The 15,951-nt window shown below is 45.2% G+C and overlaps 1 protein-coding gene across 6 annotated transcripts in view; it reads right to left on the reverse strand.

Annotated features, from left to right (window-relative positions):
* Window positions 1-801: 801 nt before the first annotated feature.
* The window catches only part of CEP89 (centrosomal protein 89), a 68,512-nt gene continuing 53,362 nt past the window's right edge, over window positions 802-15,951 (reverse strand). For 4 of the 6 annotated variants that reach the window (XM_059150996.1, XM_059150995.1, XM_059150994.1 and 1 more), the window contains 3 exons: window positions 15,081-15,170; window positions 10,243-10,412; window positions 4,172-4,530 (listed from right to left, as the gene is read on the reverse strand). In XM_059150996.1, the coding sequence (XP_059006979.1) occupies window positions 4,374-4,530; window positions 10,243-10,412; window positions 15,081-15,170 (417 nt within the window). In that variant the 3' untranslated portion in view covers window positions 4,172-4,373. Of the gene's footprint in view, window positions 1,749-4,171; window positions 4,531-10,242; window positions 10,413-15,080; window positions 15,171-15,951 lie in introns of those variants that run through there. The other 2 variants (XR_009348542.1, XM_059150997.1) reach the window with 2 other exon arrangements.

A 15,951-nucleotide genomic window follows, 5' to 3' on the forward strand; every position in this document is an offset into this window, starting at 1 on the left:
CTCTGCCAGACAGTTCACAAGCTCCGGCTGCTGGAAGCTGCTCCCTCCCCGCACACCTCCCCACCAACCCCTCCAACTCATTCACTCCCAGCGGAGGCTTGCAGGCTCTAGCTCACCCCAGGGTCCAGGCTCCAATCTTGGGACTCCAGGCATCTCTCTTCCTGCTTCAGCTCCCGCCCTACCCTGCGGGCTCCTGCGGGCTCCACTCTGCAAGCCCCGGGTGCATCCTGGATACCGCAGGGCTAGGGTGAGCAGTCACCAGGGATTGCTTGAGGCCAGGGACAAGCCAGAGAGCCTTTCCCTGTCTCCTCTGACTCTTTCACCTAAAACATTCTTGCTGGAATAGGAAAGCCCATCTTCACAGAAGCACTTTCTGTGGTGCCCGGCCCTTCCCACACAGGATCTCCCCCACTCCTCAGCTGCTTGTCCCAAGTACACCCCGTCATCACCTTCCACCAGAGGAGACCTGCGCCTCTGGGAACTGCACCAGGCAACGGTCCCACACACAATGAGAAACAATCCACGCCAAGGAGCAGGCAACCAGCCTGGCCTCTTTCTTCCCGGTGCCCCCAAAGCTCCACGGAGGCCCCAGAAGCCCTCTGCTCCTATTCCACGTTCTTCAATAAATAAAGAAATAAAATCTTTAAGAGCAAGAAAGCAATCCCTCCCCAACATCATGATTTATCTCAGTTTTGCCTTTCACATTAGGTGCACACACAAACTCCGCAAGAGAAGTATATACTCTGAGTCACACAGATAGTTTCAATTTCTTCCAGTGGCCGCATTTTTTTAAAAAGTAGAAGCAAAAACAGGTGAAATCATCGATTTTCACAACAGGTTTTATTTCACCCAGTACATCCAAAATGTTATCTCAACACATAACTAGTATAAAAATTATTGGTGAGATAGTTCACACTCTTCTAAGTCTTCAGAATCTGGGGTACGTTTTAGGTTTCCAGCACATTGCAATATAGCGCAAGATTTTCATCAGAAGTCCACGATCTGTAGTTCGATGACCTTTTAAAAATGTACTCAGTTGAAAAGGTGCGTTCTCACCCCCTTGTGCCCCTGCACACACAAAGTTGCCCTGTCACTGCAAGGACACCCTGCTTGCTCTGGGAATCCCCGGCTCTGGGGGCCTGGCCTGTTTAGCTCCTCTTCTGGCTCTAAAACCATCGCCTTAGTTCTGGAGGCTAGAAGTCCGAACTCCAGGAGTGGGCCTGGGCCGTGCTCCCTCTGAAACCCGGGAGGGGGTCCTTCACGGCCTCTTCCTAGCTTCTGGGGTAGCCAGAACTCCTGGGTGTCATCCTTGGCCTGCAGCTATGTCTCTCCAACCCTGACTGTTGTCGCATAGCGTCCTCCCTGGGCGTCTCGGTCCTCACATGGCTGTCTTCCTTCCAGGGCACCAGTCATCTTCGCCTACTGAGTCCTCGTCTTTCTTTTCAGAATCTTCTGGGGAAATCCAACTCCACATTTAACACCGGCTAAAATGCTACCTCCTACCCACAGCCTTCCATGAACTCCCCTCCCCCAACTCCCTTTCATGTTCCCCAGAGAAATGACATCTTTTACGTGGCTCCGAGTCCCTGGCTCGCCTTCCTGTGAGCAAAGATCCGCCCTTCACAGAGTCTGGGCACAACTTCCCTGTGAAGCAGCTTCGGATTGCACAGCCCAGCACAGACCTTCACTTGGGAATTCGGACACAAAGGAACCAGCAGAGCACATAGCGAATCACCAGGGGAGCTTTCCTGCAAGATAGCGGGGCAGAGCATTGGGAGATGGGGAGGAAAAGAGAATCTTCCTGGAAGATAACTGTTTTTTGTTTTGGAGGGTAAGATCATGACCGTGCGTCCGCGCAATGAGATTTTCAGGTTTTTTTGTTTTTGCTTTTTTAAGATTTTATTTATTTATTTGACAGAGATCACAAGTAGGCAGAGAGAGAGGGGGAAGCAGGCTCCCCACTGAGCAGAGAGCCCGATGTGGGGCTCAATCCCAGGACCCTGGGATCATGACCTGAGCCCAAGGCAGAGGCTTCAACCCACTGAGCCACTCAGGTGCCCCTGAGATTTTTGTTTTCGAATGTTCTGCACGGAGTTCACCGTGTAGCTACCAGAGCAGCCATGAAGGTGACCGGGCCATTGTTTCTGTCCTGTTTTCTTCCAAGCACCTAGAATGCTCTGTAATTATGTCTGCCTTTGTCACGGCTATTGTTCTCGACACTGTGCAGAGAGATAAGCACTCCAAGTGTATTTGCTGAATAAATACACTGCGCTGAAAGAAACCCAATTTGGGCTTTTCTCCTCTCCTCAGAGTTGGAGGACACACTGATCTCCACAGCGTGAAGCTCCGGGGAAAGGATGGCCTCTTCCATTCTTCTCGGAGCCTGAAGGGCAGGAGTCATTTCCGATCCCTCCAGCCCTCCGTGCAGATGTCCTGGGAAACTGAAGGCAGCTCCTTGCCTGCTGTCACCTCAAACTCACACCCACATGCCTGCTGGGCCCTGGCCTCTCTGCACTTGGTCTGCAATTCCCCTGGACGACTTTTTGCTAACACCAAAGGCAGCAGGGCCCCTTTGAGTCCCTGGGGCCCATTTCATAATTGTTCGCCTCCCCAGGATCAAGCAGGAAAGGCCAGGCTCCTGGTCCGACTGGCACCTGCAGGGTCAAGCAGACGGACCCCTGGCAGTGGTCCACGCTTTCCCAGGATCAGTGTGGCCTCCCTTCTCACCCCAACCTCCAGCCCAAACACCCCTCCTGCGGCTCCCGAGTTCTCGCCCTGGTGCACACAGCCCTGTCATTCTCCAGCCCTTGAAACCCTGCTTATCAGCAAGGCCCAGAGCAGTCCAGATCCCTCACAATGCATCGAAGCTCAGGCCCTGGGCCTCTCAGCTACCTTGTCTCGCCGCTTTGCCTGAGGAGCCTCCTTCGCACCCTGGACTCTGAGCCCACCTGCCATGTGCTAACAGCATCCGACCGGAGGCTGGTTGAACACAGGAGCTGCGGGGCCCAACCCTGTCTGGCTGTGACGAGGTCCAGGGGTCCCCAAACTTGCCGAGTATGCTTGTAACGTGTAATAAACTTAAGGCAGAAATGTACACATTCACTTCTCCAGGCAACAAAATGTTCTCACAGAAGGCAGAACAAAGCCAGGAATGACAAAAGTGGCTCTTTACATAAGTGACAACAGTAGGATTCCCACCACAAGCCACCCACCAAGCACAGATCTGGAAGGTGAGGGACTCACGGGGGCACTGGGGCCTTGCAGCCTGTTTATACACTGCCAGAGAGCTGCTGGGTTCCCTGGAAATAATACTGAAGCTGTTAGCTAGGTCTCCTCCGAGGGAGAGGATGGGGAGAGTTTGAAATCCCAGCTGAGTCGCCCTACCTCTGGTAAAATAAAAATAAGTTAGAATCCTTGAACTGTTGAACAAGTTGAATAAAACATAAAACTGATCTTCTACCTCAACTCCCACCTAGCAATCAGAGCTCAGGCGTGTAACTTCTGCCCCCAACCCGGACCCAAGGCTGGCCTTTGCACACGCTGCACGGAGGCAGGTCTGTGCAGGGAGGCGCCCGTATAAGGCTCTGTTCCAGGATTCTGCCCTCCACACTGCTCTTAGGGGCCCATGCAGCATGATGTCCCATGTTCTTCCAGCATGCCAGGGACAAGCAGGCCTAGGGGACTGGTACTGCCACCAGGAAGTGCCAGGGATGGCCCTGAGAAGCTAGGGTCACCCGCCTGAGGAGGTGGCAAAGAGGAGCAGAACCCTGGCCTCTGGCATCCTTCTAGGCGGTGGCACTGGGGCAGGGACCCCCCCACCTTGGTGCTGTGTGGCCCCAGAAAAGTTGTCTTTCCAGGAGGATAAAGAAGGGCAGGGAGATGGGGCAGAACGGATGTTTGTAACTTACTGGGGTGTGAGTGCTAGCACTTCTCTTTTACCACGTGCCAGGACAGCACCCAGAGCCAATGACAGTACCAGCACTGGATGTGTTCAGTGACCTCACACACCCAGCCCGCCGTGTGAGTGCACGGTCCCACCACCTGTTTGCTCCCACACTCTCCCGGCTGTGGGTCTAGACGCCCAGAGCCAGGCCAACTCCTTGGGTCCCCTGGCACTCTGAGCAACGAGGCAGTAGATAAGGCGAGATATAGCTTTAAGGCAAGGCAAAAATATAGGTCAGCACTGTATTAGTCAAATAAAACAAAATGTAAAAAAAAAGGGGGGGAGGATTAAATTTGCGAGACAGTTTATTTCTACCTTGCCCTGGCGAGGAGAAATGCTGTGGCCCTTCCCCTGTGTCTCCCAGTGCTGGGTAAGGCAGAGCTCTGGGCCGAGGCCCCAGGCACGGCGTGGGCTGTGGCACGTGGTGGCTTCATGTCACTGTAGCTGGAGCCACGGTTTCCCAGTGCGCCTCCTTCGTGCCGTCCCACACACCCTGCCTCTCCAGCACGGCCTGCAGCAGCTCTCGGATTCTTTGGTTTTCCTTGGAGGTAGACTGCCAAACAACCTCAAGCTCGCCTTCCATTTCTCTGAGAAATACACAAAAAAGAGAGAAGGTTAAAACAGCACAATGAGAAAAATATTTATAGAACCCTTGCAATTCTTAAAGTAGCCAGAACTCAAAGGGAAGAATGCTTGATGTCAGAGAAGAGATCCCATGGTGTCTGCGTTCTGAGCCAGAGACTGTCAGGGCTGAATGAAATGCTGAGGTGTCCTGGAAATAGAAAAAACACTGAGTTTTGCTTTCTCCTTTGTTTGGGACCCTTGTTCTCTATAGAATTAACATGTATAAGAATAAAACACAGCACCCGCAGCGGCTGACCTACAGCACAATGGCTAGCTGTGGGCGCCCACACAGCACAGACCTGTGAGCCTCTCCCGTGTCCCCTCTACCTGTCCCCACTGTGACCCGGCCAACATCAGGCTCCTCTCAGAACACCCATCCACAGAGCCAAGGGGGGTCCTGGACATAGAGTGAGTGTGGAGGTGAGGAGGGGACTGTGCGGAGTGAGGCTCATATCCGAGGATACAGAAAAGACTGGCCTAGACAGATCACGTGCCAGGAGCGAGCATTCAGAGGGAACCGAGATGTACCAGGAAAGGGTACCAAGGACTCTGTGACAGGGAGCATGTAGAGTGCTGAGGAAGCGGGGCTGACAAGGATCTGTGTCCTCACAGGGCCGTGGTCTTCTGAGGAAACAGATCAGGGTACCAGCTGCCACCTCACAGGATGGTGGACCCCACTGGAGAGTGAGGAGGACAGAAAGACCAGCCTCAGCCTGGGGGGAAGAGCAGGCCTCATGCAGGAGGGCACGGCGGGGAGGCCAGCTCCTTCATAGATATGGCTGGATGGTTATGGAAGATGCTAGAAACTGCACTACCAAATGGGGTGAGCAGTGCTATTTAAGGAGGAAGACAACGAGATTCAAGGAGGCCAGTGACACGCCCACTTGTCCAATGTCACTTCTCTTGTGAACTGTTCCTTCTTTCCAAGCCCCCCAGTGCCCACTGAATGTTGGGTGCTATTTGATTAAACTGTGTTTTAAAAATCTCCAAATTTCTCTTTTCTGGTACAGAACACCTAGATGTTTGATAAATTACAGCAATCATGACACATGTGTGGCCGAACTCAAAATAAGAACAGCAAATCTCTAAGGGCAGAAAAAGAAAGACTAAACTGAAAGCACAGAGGGAGGGAACAGAATGTTGTTACTGCTTATTGTTCTGAGGACAAAAGTTCGTGCCAGGAACTCACATTTTTATAGGATGGAGACTAGCTGTTGGGTCCATGCAAACTGGGTAGGACAGAAAACCCCAAGGCTCGCTCATATCCATGTTATTCCCCGTCTTCCTAGAAACATGCTGAACTAACCACGTCTTCCACAATTGGGCAAGTAAGTGGAGACACGTGAAGGGCCCTCAGAGAAAGCAGAGCTCGGTGGAAAATCTGTCCATCTTCAACAGAAACCTGCTCTGAGAGGCTAAGTGCCTCCTAGGGGTCTGCAGCCACCAGCTCATTCTCAAATGGATCTGGAGTTTGAATCTACATTGTTCCCCATGATTGGGCACCCCCAGGACCTGTGTGGAGTGAACAGCCATTTTAGACACAATTAGGGGAAGGGCTCAATGGATGGGTTACATAGTACACTGGACACAACTGAAGAGGAAATGAGCAAACTAATATAGAGCAGAGGAAATCACTCCGAATGCAGTAGAAAAATACCAGGTATTAAGGAGTTATGCATTATAAATGCAATAACAGCATTTTTAAATATAATACATAAAATATAATAAATGTAATAAAACCCTTTTTAAAAGACTTCTGGAAGTTTTAGGGGTTTTTTTTGAAAAATATTACTATAGCCTATTTTTAAAAATTAGTAATGAAATTAAAGTGACTCCAGGTTGTAAATATTCTCTTGCACCAAAGAGAAGCAAATGCAAATCTTCTGTAGAGAAAAACGTCCTTAATCCAGAACCTCAGGACTCCACAGATTAAATTCAACCATATATGCGTTCATAGTTAAAAATTTGTTGTACGTAGAAAGAAACAAGCCACATAAAGCAAGAGTCAAAAAAAAATTAAGCTCTCCTAAAATTCTGATATTGAAAAAATAAAACAAATGAAATGTTAAAACAAAAGATGTATTTAAAAAAAGAAAGACTAAGACTTTATTTTAAAAACGACTACCCAGATTTTCAAAAGAACCAAATAGAACTGAAAATGAAATACAACGTTGCTGACTAAAAACAAAACAAAACAAAACAAAACAAACAACTCAGTGGCTAGGTTAAATGGTACACTGAACACAGCTGAAGGGAGGATCAGTAAACAGGAATACTGAGCAGAAGAAATTATCAAACAAAAAGATGGAAAATTTAAAAGATAAGGCATATGGAAGGTCTAACATACATTTAATCTGAGCTCCAGAAGGACATTTAGAAAGAATAAGGGGAAATAATTAATTTTAAGAGATAATGGCTTATTTTAAGAGATGAGAATTTTCTAGACTAATGAAAAATCATAATCACAGATATACAGAGTAAGTTACACCAAGTAGATAAGTAAAAAGAAGCTTATAGTTAATTACATACCAATGAAATTGCAGAATACAAGAGACAAAGGAAACCTTTTTTTTTAAGATTTTACTTATTTATTTTATTATTTTACTTTTATTTTTTAAAAATTTTATTTATTTGACAGTGAGAGAAAGAGACAGCAAGAACAGGAACACGAGCAGGGGGAGTGGGAGAGGGAAAGCAGTCTTTCAGCTGAGCAGGGAGCCCGATGTGGGGCTTGATCCCAGGATCCTGGTGTCATGACTGGAGCTGAAGGCAGACACTTAATGAACTGAACCACCTAGGCACCCCCTTACTTATTTATTTTAAAGAGAGAGCACACAAGTGGTGGGGAGGGACAGAGAGAGAGGGACAGAGAATCTCAAGAAGACTCTGCTCTGAGCACAGCTGCTGGCATGGGGCTCAGACTCACAACCTTGATATCGTGCCCTGAGCTGAGATCAAGAGTTGGACACAACCGACTGAGCCACCCAGGTACCCCATGTCAATTATTTTAAAAAATGACAAAAGGCTTGTTGGACACTTGTCTTTTGGCTTGTCAAAAGAGCCTTCTCAAGCAGAGAAGATAGTAGAATATGCTGATAGACGACTGTCAATGTAAAATTCTGTAGGTGGCAAGAATTATCTTACAAGGAAGAAGGAAAAATGCAGACATTTCCAGGTAAGCAGAAACTAAGAAAGCTCACTCCCAACAGACTCTTACTAAAGAAACTTCTAAACAATGTATTTTAGGAAGAAGGAAATTAATCAGAGAAATAAGGTCTGAGATGTTAGAGGGGATATATTAAAAGATAAACTGAGGAAATAAGAAAATTTTAAGAGTTTATTTGAGCAAAACTCAACTTGAATTGGGCAGCATCCCACCTAGCAAAGAGAAAGGAGCTCTGAGGAACTGTACAAAATTAAAGACATTTTAGGCAGAAGGAAGCAGGAATAAGGAAGTTATATTCAGTAAAAGCAGGTTGGTTATTGCAAAGTTACTTTCCTTTAGGGGACGGCAAGGGTCTCCCAGGCATATGACCTAAGTAGCACTGACTACACAATTCTTGACTAACCAGTTTAAGATTCCCTTTCTGGAAGAGCCAAACTGTAATTAAGTCAAGTCTTGGTTTGGTGATGTGTGGGCCCTGCGTATGTGAGACTCATTTGGGGCCTGTTGTCTTATTTATAATAATCATTAAGTAAAGAAATTGGTACCTGTGGGTAAATCAGAATAAAGAATTATATAGAAACTAGTAACATTTAATTGGGGGGGCTAAAGATGATATAAAATAGATCTTTGGTCTTCACTTTTATCTACCGAATGATACTAGATGACATCATATAAACTGAGGGGGAAAAGAATTAGATAAAAGCATTAGATCTTGCACTGGGGATAAGAAATGTAGACATGTCTTGGGTGCCTGGGTGGCTCAGTGGGTTAAGCCGCTGCCTTCGGCTCAGGTCATGATCTCAGGGTCCTGGGATCGAGTCCCACATCAGGCTCTTTGCTCAGCAGGGAGCCTGCTTCCTCCTCTCTCTCTCTCTCTGCCTACTTGTGATCTCTCTCTGTCAAATAAATAAATAAAATATTTTTTAAAAAAATGTAGACATGTCTAAATTTAAGTAAGATTTTTTTTTTTTTAGCCCAACGTAGGGCTTGAACTCACAACCCTGAGATTGAAACCTGAGCTGAAATCAAGAGTTGGTCACTTAACCAACTGAGCCACCCAGGCACCCCTAAATTAAGATTTTTAATGTTAAATATCCATGGTAAAATTTTAAGGGTAACCACTGAATGTACAGAAATAGAATGCATAACTTTCAACGATCTAAGGACAGACAGTGGAATAAGGGATAAAAGTGAAAAACAAAATGTCATTTTATTACTGTGATTCTAAACCAACTATCTAGCAAGAAATCTGGTATTGGCTCAATTTTTTACGAAGCAGCTGTGTATGGCGGTAAGAACTTTTGTGACTCCAGAAGCCATGGCAAGTAAGAGCTCATCCTGCCTTGCATTTATGAAGCACCTGGCTGGTGGAAAACAGCTATCTGCATTCTGCATGACATCAAACACCCGGATTGTCCTACAACCTGAAGAAATCCCACACGTGCATTATGATTCTTCTGAGCCCACCAGTTTATGTTCCAGTCTGGCAAAGACAGCACAGCCAGTGTGAAAAGGCAGAGTTAAGCACGAAGGACCACCAAGTTCACCTTCATGGAGCACACGACATTCCCCACTGTTTTTCATACACTGGCCACACTTCCTCTAGCTCATGTTTAAAGGGCCCACATTTAAAGGGTAAAGGGTAACTGATTTAGTACCTTACATGCACAGAGAACATCATGCGGCCATCATCTCATGATCATGATCTTACAAGAAGGGAATGATCAGAGATTTTAAAATCCTCAGATACGGGAAAAAAAAAGAAAAATCAGAAATAAGACACTTGATAAAAAAAAATTTAAAAATCCCAAGAAAAACAAAAGCATCAAAGAGAGGAGAAAAGAGGGAAGGACAACTAGAGGCCCGAACTGATTTAAGAAGTCCAATGTTCAAACACTGGGGAGCTCTCCAGGGGGGATTCAGGAAAATGAGGAGCACAGCACGGTGATGGGTGATGGGCAACATCCTGCTGTATACCTGAAAGCTGCTGGGAGCCGATTCCGCCCATAACAAAATGCGAATTAGGTGAGACAAGGGCGGTGTTGACTAGCCTTGTGGTGGCGATCATTTCACAGGATACACATGAATCAAACCATCACATTATACACCTTAAACTTACACAATCCTGTATGTCAATTGCTGGGGGAAAACATTTAAAAAGAAAATGAGGGGCGCCTGGGTGGCTCAGTGGGTTAAAGCCTCTGCCTTGGGCTCAGGTCATGATCCCAGCGTCCTGGGATAGAGCCCCGCATCGGGCTCTCTGCTCGGAGGGGAGCCTGCTTCCTCCTCTCTCTTTGCCTGCTTCTCTGCTGCCTACTTGTGATCTCTGTCAAATAAATAAATAAAATCTTAAAAAAAAAAAAAAGAGCAAATAAGAATCAAGACCAATATTACATTCAGATAAAACTTAAATGTAAAAGATAAACACAACGGGTCCAGGGGGTTTTACTAGAAAATTCTGGCCAACATCCGCAACCAGACCTACTCTGTGGGGCTGGGGCGTCCCTACCGTTTCTGCTGCAGAGCCTGGTCCAGGATATCCTGCTTATCCTGCAGCATCTGATGCAGGTGCCTCATCTCTTGCTGGTACTGAGCTGTCCTGCTGGCGAAGTCTTCCTGCTGCTCTGTCAGGCGGTGACTGATGTCATCCACTTTCAGTGCCGCCTGCTTCTTGTACCCCTGGGAGAGGGAGGAGGCCCCGTGTGAGTGAGGGGATGCTGCCTGTCACCCAGGGGGTGGCTTCCCAGACATGTACCCTCCCCTACCCTCCCTGTCTGGGCTATCAGAGCTCACTGAGATGATGAGTAAACCTTGTGTAAGTCTGATCTGGGAGGGCTAGTCTGGCTCATAAAATCATCAAAGTCACAGAGAGTAAAAACAGAATACCAAGTATACGGAAACCAAATTTCTCCTTTTTATCAGACCTAGTTTTTTATATGCTACAACTCAAAACAGACCAACCTGGCGGGGTCTGTCACACTCTACTGGTAAACATATTGACAGAGATAAAAGCCTGATTCGTTTATTTTCCTTCTCCATTTTTTTTCTGGGTAGTATTTAAAGTATGACTTCCTTCTGAGCATTTCTAAAACTGGGGTTACAGAGATTCTAATTTCTACCTGACACAAATTCAATTCCATTTAGAAGTCCAGTCTCTCATAGTTTGTCTTCCCATTCAGTTTTCCCTCCCTTCCCCTATGGTCCTCCACACTAGTCTTTATTTTCTACGTATGAGTGAGACCATATGATAATTCTCTTTCTCTGGCTGACTTATTTGACTTAGCGTAAGCCCCTCCAGTCCCAGCCGTGTTGATGCAAAAGTTGGGTATTCATCCTTTCTGATGGCTGAGTAATATTCCATTGTATACATGGACCATATCTTCTTTAACCATTCGTCTGTTGAAGGGCATCTCGGTTCCTTCTACAGTTCGGCTATTGTGGACATTGCTGCTATGAACATTGGGGTGCAAGTGCCCCTTCTTTTCACTACATCCATATCTTTGGGGGTAAAAGCCAGTAGTGCAATTGCAGGGTCATAGCGTAGCTCTATTTTTAATATCTTGAGGAACCTCCAGAGGTTCCTGGTACAGCCACTGTTTTCCAGAGTGGCTGTACCAGCTTGCATTCCCACCAACAGTGTAAGAGAGTTCTCCTTTCTCCATATCCTCACCAATATTTGTTGCTTCTTGTCTTAATTTTTGCCATTCTAACTAGTGTATCTATTCTACTTAGAAACTGACAGTTTATACATTCGCTTTGACCCAACAACTGGTTTACTTCATGGTTTTTACATTTCCAGCTCAAAGAGTATGTTTTTTCTTTCTGATTGTTTATTAATTTCTGTATTTTAGCTTTTTGATCAACAAATGTGCCTTATTTCTACTCTAGGGGTTACTTTTTGAGCCAATCTACAGTCAGTCAGTTATACACAAACACACACACACTAATAAACCTTACAGATTTTCTTAAATCTTCTATATCCTTACTTTTGTTTCATCTTTTTTTTTTAAAGATCCACTGAGAGTTTATTTCGATTATTACATTGTTTTTAAAGATTTTATTTATTTATTTGACAGAGATCACAAGTAGGCAGAGAGGCAGGCAGAGAGAGAGAGAGGAGAAGAAAGCAAGCTCCCTGATGAGCAGAGAGCCCGATGTAGGGCTCGATCCCAGGACCCTGGGATCATGACCCGAGCTGAAGGCAGAGGCTTTAACCCACTGAGCCACCCAGGCACCCCTTGTTTCATCTCTTGATCTATCTTGGACCAAGAGAAGATTAAAGCTCCTATTATTTAAAAAAAATTTTTTTAAAGATTTTATTTATTTGACAGATAGAGATCACAAGTAGGCAGAGAGGCAGGCAGAGAGAGAGGGGGAAACAGGCCCCCTGCTGAGCAGAGAGCCAGATGTGGGAATATGGGGCTCCATCCCAGGACCCTGGAATCATGGCCCGAGCCAAACGCAGAGGCATTAACCCACTGAGTCACCCAGGCGACCCTAAAGCTCCTATTATTACGATGTTTCCATTTCCCTATTTTGCTGTGTTACACAGATTTTGTTTGTTTAGTGAATAAATATTCACAGCTACTATACGCCATTAATTGCAGTCTCTAGCATTTCTTTTGTTTGTTTCATTTAGGCCTTTTGGCCTGAACTCTATCTCAGCACATGTAAAGATTGCAACTTTGTTTTCGTTCATTCTGTTTGCATACATCTGGATTATCTTTACTCATCCTTTTACTCTTCAGCTTTCGGATGCACTTGGTTTCAGACTGTCCCTTGGCTCCATCATGGAATATCATTTGCTTCACTATCAATCTGTTTTCTTTTCATGGGTGAATTAGCTCATTTATATTTATTTATATTTGTTTGGTCTCAATTTTGTTATTTTATCTACATACATTTTTAAAGACTAGAATATAGTCTGTTCTGTTCTTTTTACTGTTGTAATTCTATTTGGGAATGGATCTCTCTCAATTCTTCTGGTGACTTTTATTCTCATGCCTTTACATTACATGTCCTTAGTCCTTTCATTTAGCAAAAGTAACATAATGTTAGCTCACAACCTTTCTTGCACTACTTAAATATGTTTAAGCTCCTCCTACTGATTTTTCAGCTTGAAATGATATCCTTTGAACGCTGAGTTATGACTAGGATGCAATCAGCTAGTTCTACTTTCTACTTTGCTACCTCCTTGACCTTGGTTGTATTAATTCCACATTGTCAAAAAACATTCGCATTTTATTCCATCAGCCTTATCCCTGCTTCGCTGAAGTCATAGCTCCCAGTTAAATTCATCCTTTGCTCACTACTCTTCTGGAATTTGCCCAATTGTTTCTTGATTGGCTGAACTCAAGTTGATTAATCTTCAGGGGAGATTTATAGGAAAACTGTGCCTGGAGTTCCTACATGGTCAAAACTGCCGGAAGAGTAGCTTGGTTGGATGGAAACATACTTGGCTCATACTCCGTCTCCTCGAATATTTGTAGAAGGCATTGCACTGCTCTCTGGTATTCAGTATTGCTGTGGAGAAGTGGGAGGCCAACACAGTTTTCTTTTTCTTACGTCTTGGCCTTTTGCCTGGGTGTCCAAGGTTTTCTTTTCTTTTTTTTTTTTTTAAGATTTTACTTATTTATTTGAGAAAGAGAGAGAAAGCTGGGGGAGCAGAGGAGGAGGGACAAGCAACTCTGCACTGAGCGAGAAGCCTGATGCGGGGCTTGATCCCACGATGCCAGGATCACAACCTGAGCTGAAAGCAAGAGTTGGACGCTTACAATGACCAAGCCACCCAGGCACCCCTGTCTAGATATGGATTTCTTTATCTTTATCCTACCTCGTTAGACTGTAACAACTAAGTGTACTTGAAGATTAAATGTACCATATCCTCACTGACTTTAAAACTGCATCAGAAATAAAATTCCCAGAAAACTATGATTTCTGCTAGGAATCTCAGATGACATTTTAGAAGTCAACACAACTCCCAAAGCTATCTGGTTAAATTAAGTCATTCCTACCACCTGATGCCACAGGATCAGTTGCCCTGGGTAGAGGACAAATGTAGCATTTTAACTTCCCTTTTAGCAAAGCAACTCTTTCTTCAAATAGCATCATGCCTAAAAGCCCCCATGTGGGAACAGGAGTGGAGCTGCTCTGGCCCACAGAAGGAATGGGTTCCCTGATGTGTGGTGGGAACACCCCTCACCTCAAAGGCCACTGCCCATTATCAATGAGAACAGTGATGTGCTGGAGGATAGGTTAGTCTTCTCTGAATTTTGTTAGATGGAGATGATCTTCCCTGGGGACGGCCCAGACCCAGGCAGAATCCAGAACAGGGTAAGGGTATCTAAGGGATGTTGTATGTGGCAGTTCCTACTGGAAACCAGAAAGGCCCTCAGGGAGCAACTCTTTACCCCTTGAAAATCATGAAGAACAGGCTGTGTGGCTTCCAAAACCTTGATGTTTATGTTATTTAGGCAATATTCATTAAACACCAAGAAAAAAAGTCTGTTCTTTGCATTAGGGCTGAGCAAAGTTAATAACTTTTAAAGTTAAAGAAGTTAGTAACTTTTAAAAAATAAGTAATTTAGGACTTATGTTCCCTAGAACAAAACAAAGTCATAACATCTTTACATACATATGTATATACACCTGGCTGTACACAGAGCCAGCCAATGTTTTGTCTTAATTTCCCAACATAGTAAATGTCATCAATCTATTTCATGTGTCAGGCCTTTTTCATCATTATCCGACAGAGGTCCAATCTCATTCCCCATGCTAGAGCTAAATGCACTCACAGACCTTCTCCTTCCCACCTAGGCCTCTAGCCTGCCCGCACCCCTGCTCTTGCTCCAGAGAAGTAAGTCTGGCTGGGAAGGCAGTGGAGGCAGAGGTCGGCAGTCAGAACATAGCTGGTGGGGACATAAGAGCTCAGGTGAGGGAGGCGGCCTAGGGGAGGAGAGCTAATATCCCGACAATAGTTTTCTTGGGCAGAGAAACTGGAGGGTGCAATTAGGGTTAAGCTAGAGAGAAGAGGGTCAACCTTGCTCCCAACTGAACCGACAAATCCTGGGCTTGAGCATAAAGCCTGCACATTAATGTCAGGATAGAGCCTGGATACTTTTCCATAGCATTTTTCTTCTTTTAAACAGCAGTATGGTATCTTATTGTACAGATAAGCCAGTTTATTAATGAGTGAACTGGTCTACATGCAATACTGTTTGACCCTATGCATGATTAGCGTGATACATATCATGCGACATGACTCATTTTTTTAAACATGTAAGTCTGACCCCAGGGAGCTGCTGTTTCTGTTTGAAAATGGCACCTCTGAGGCTAATGGCCACTTACCTTGACTTTTTCTTCTAACCTTCCCAAGCGAATATTGCCTTCTATGATTTTGTTGAGAACTCCATGCTTCTCACTTTGTAAACATTTAGCCTAAGGAGAAAAATGAAAAGAAAAAGAATGGGCTCTTAGTTTAACAGAGAAGTTAAAACATTTTTCTGCATAGATCATTTTCCTCACAAGTAATCTCTATTCTGCCACTTGTCTGGGCCCACCACCCTGCCTGCCCCCGACTCCCTGTGTGAGAGATGTGGACAGAACTTGGGCCAATAGCTGAGGTGGGGCAAGAACCCAGAGGAGCAGGTGGGGGCCCCACGTGGGAACCAAGAGAAGACTGAGCCCCCAGAACAAGGGGGATGAGCTGTAAGGGCTTCCAGCACACTTCTCTGTGCTTGTGGAATACAGCATTCCTTCAATCGTATCCAAGGAATAAGTGCCAAGATGCAAATAAACTTTTAGCTTGAGTAGCGGAATAATTACAAAATTAAGGATAACGTGAATACACAATGCCATTCACCAAGCCAAATGTGATGGCACCTCAGCCAAGAGGAATGTCCCTTGAAGCTGAATGATTTAGATTAATATCAGATGGGACATGAATTGCTACACACTGTAAATTATTTCAAATGCTAAAATTAAAAAAGCAAAGGTGAGCGTTCCTTCTAAGGCAGGCCAGAATGACAATTTGATTTCATTTGATTTCCTTCAGAAAGGAAAAAATAAGACACAGAAAGTTAAATAACTTGCCATAAGTCACATGGAAAACCCATCCTAAAGGTGGAATTAGAAATTAAGATGGCACTTTCAGGATGCCTGGATGGCTAAGTCGGTTAAGCATCTGCCTTCGGCTTAGGTCATAATCCCACGGTCCTGG

This window comes from Mustela lutreola, chromosome 16, assembly GCF_030435805.1.
Source record: "Mustela lutreola isolate mMusLut2 chromosome 16, mMusLut2.pri, whole genome shotgun sequence".
Classification (NCBI taxonomy): Eukaryota; Metazoa; Chordata; class Mammalia; order Carnivora; family Mustelidae; genus Mustela; species Mustela lutreola.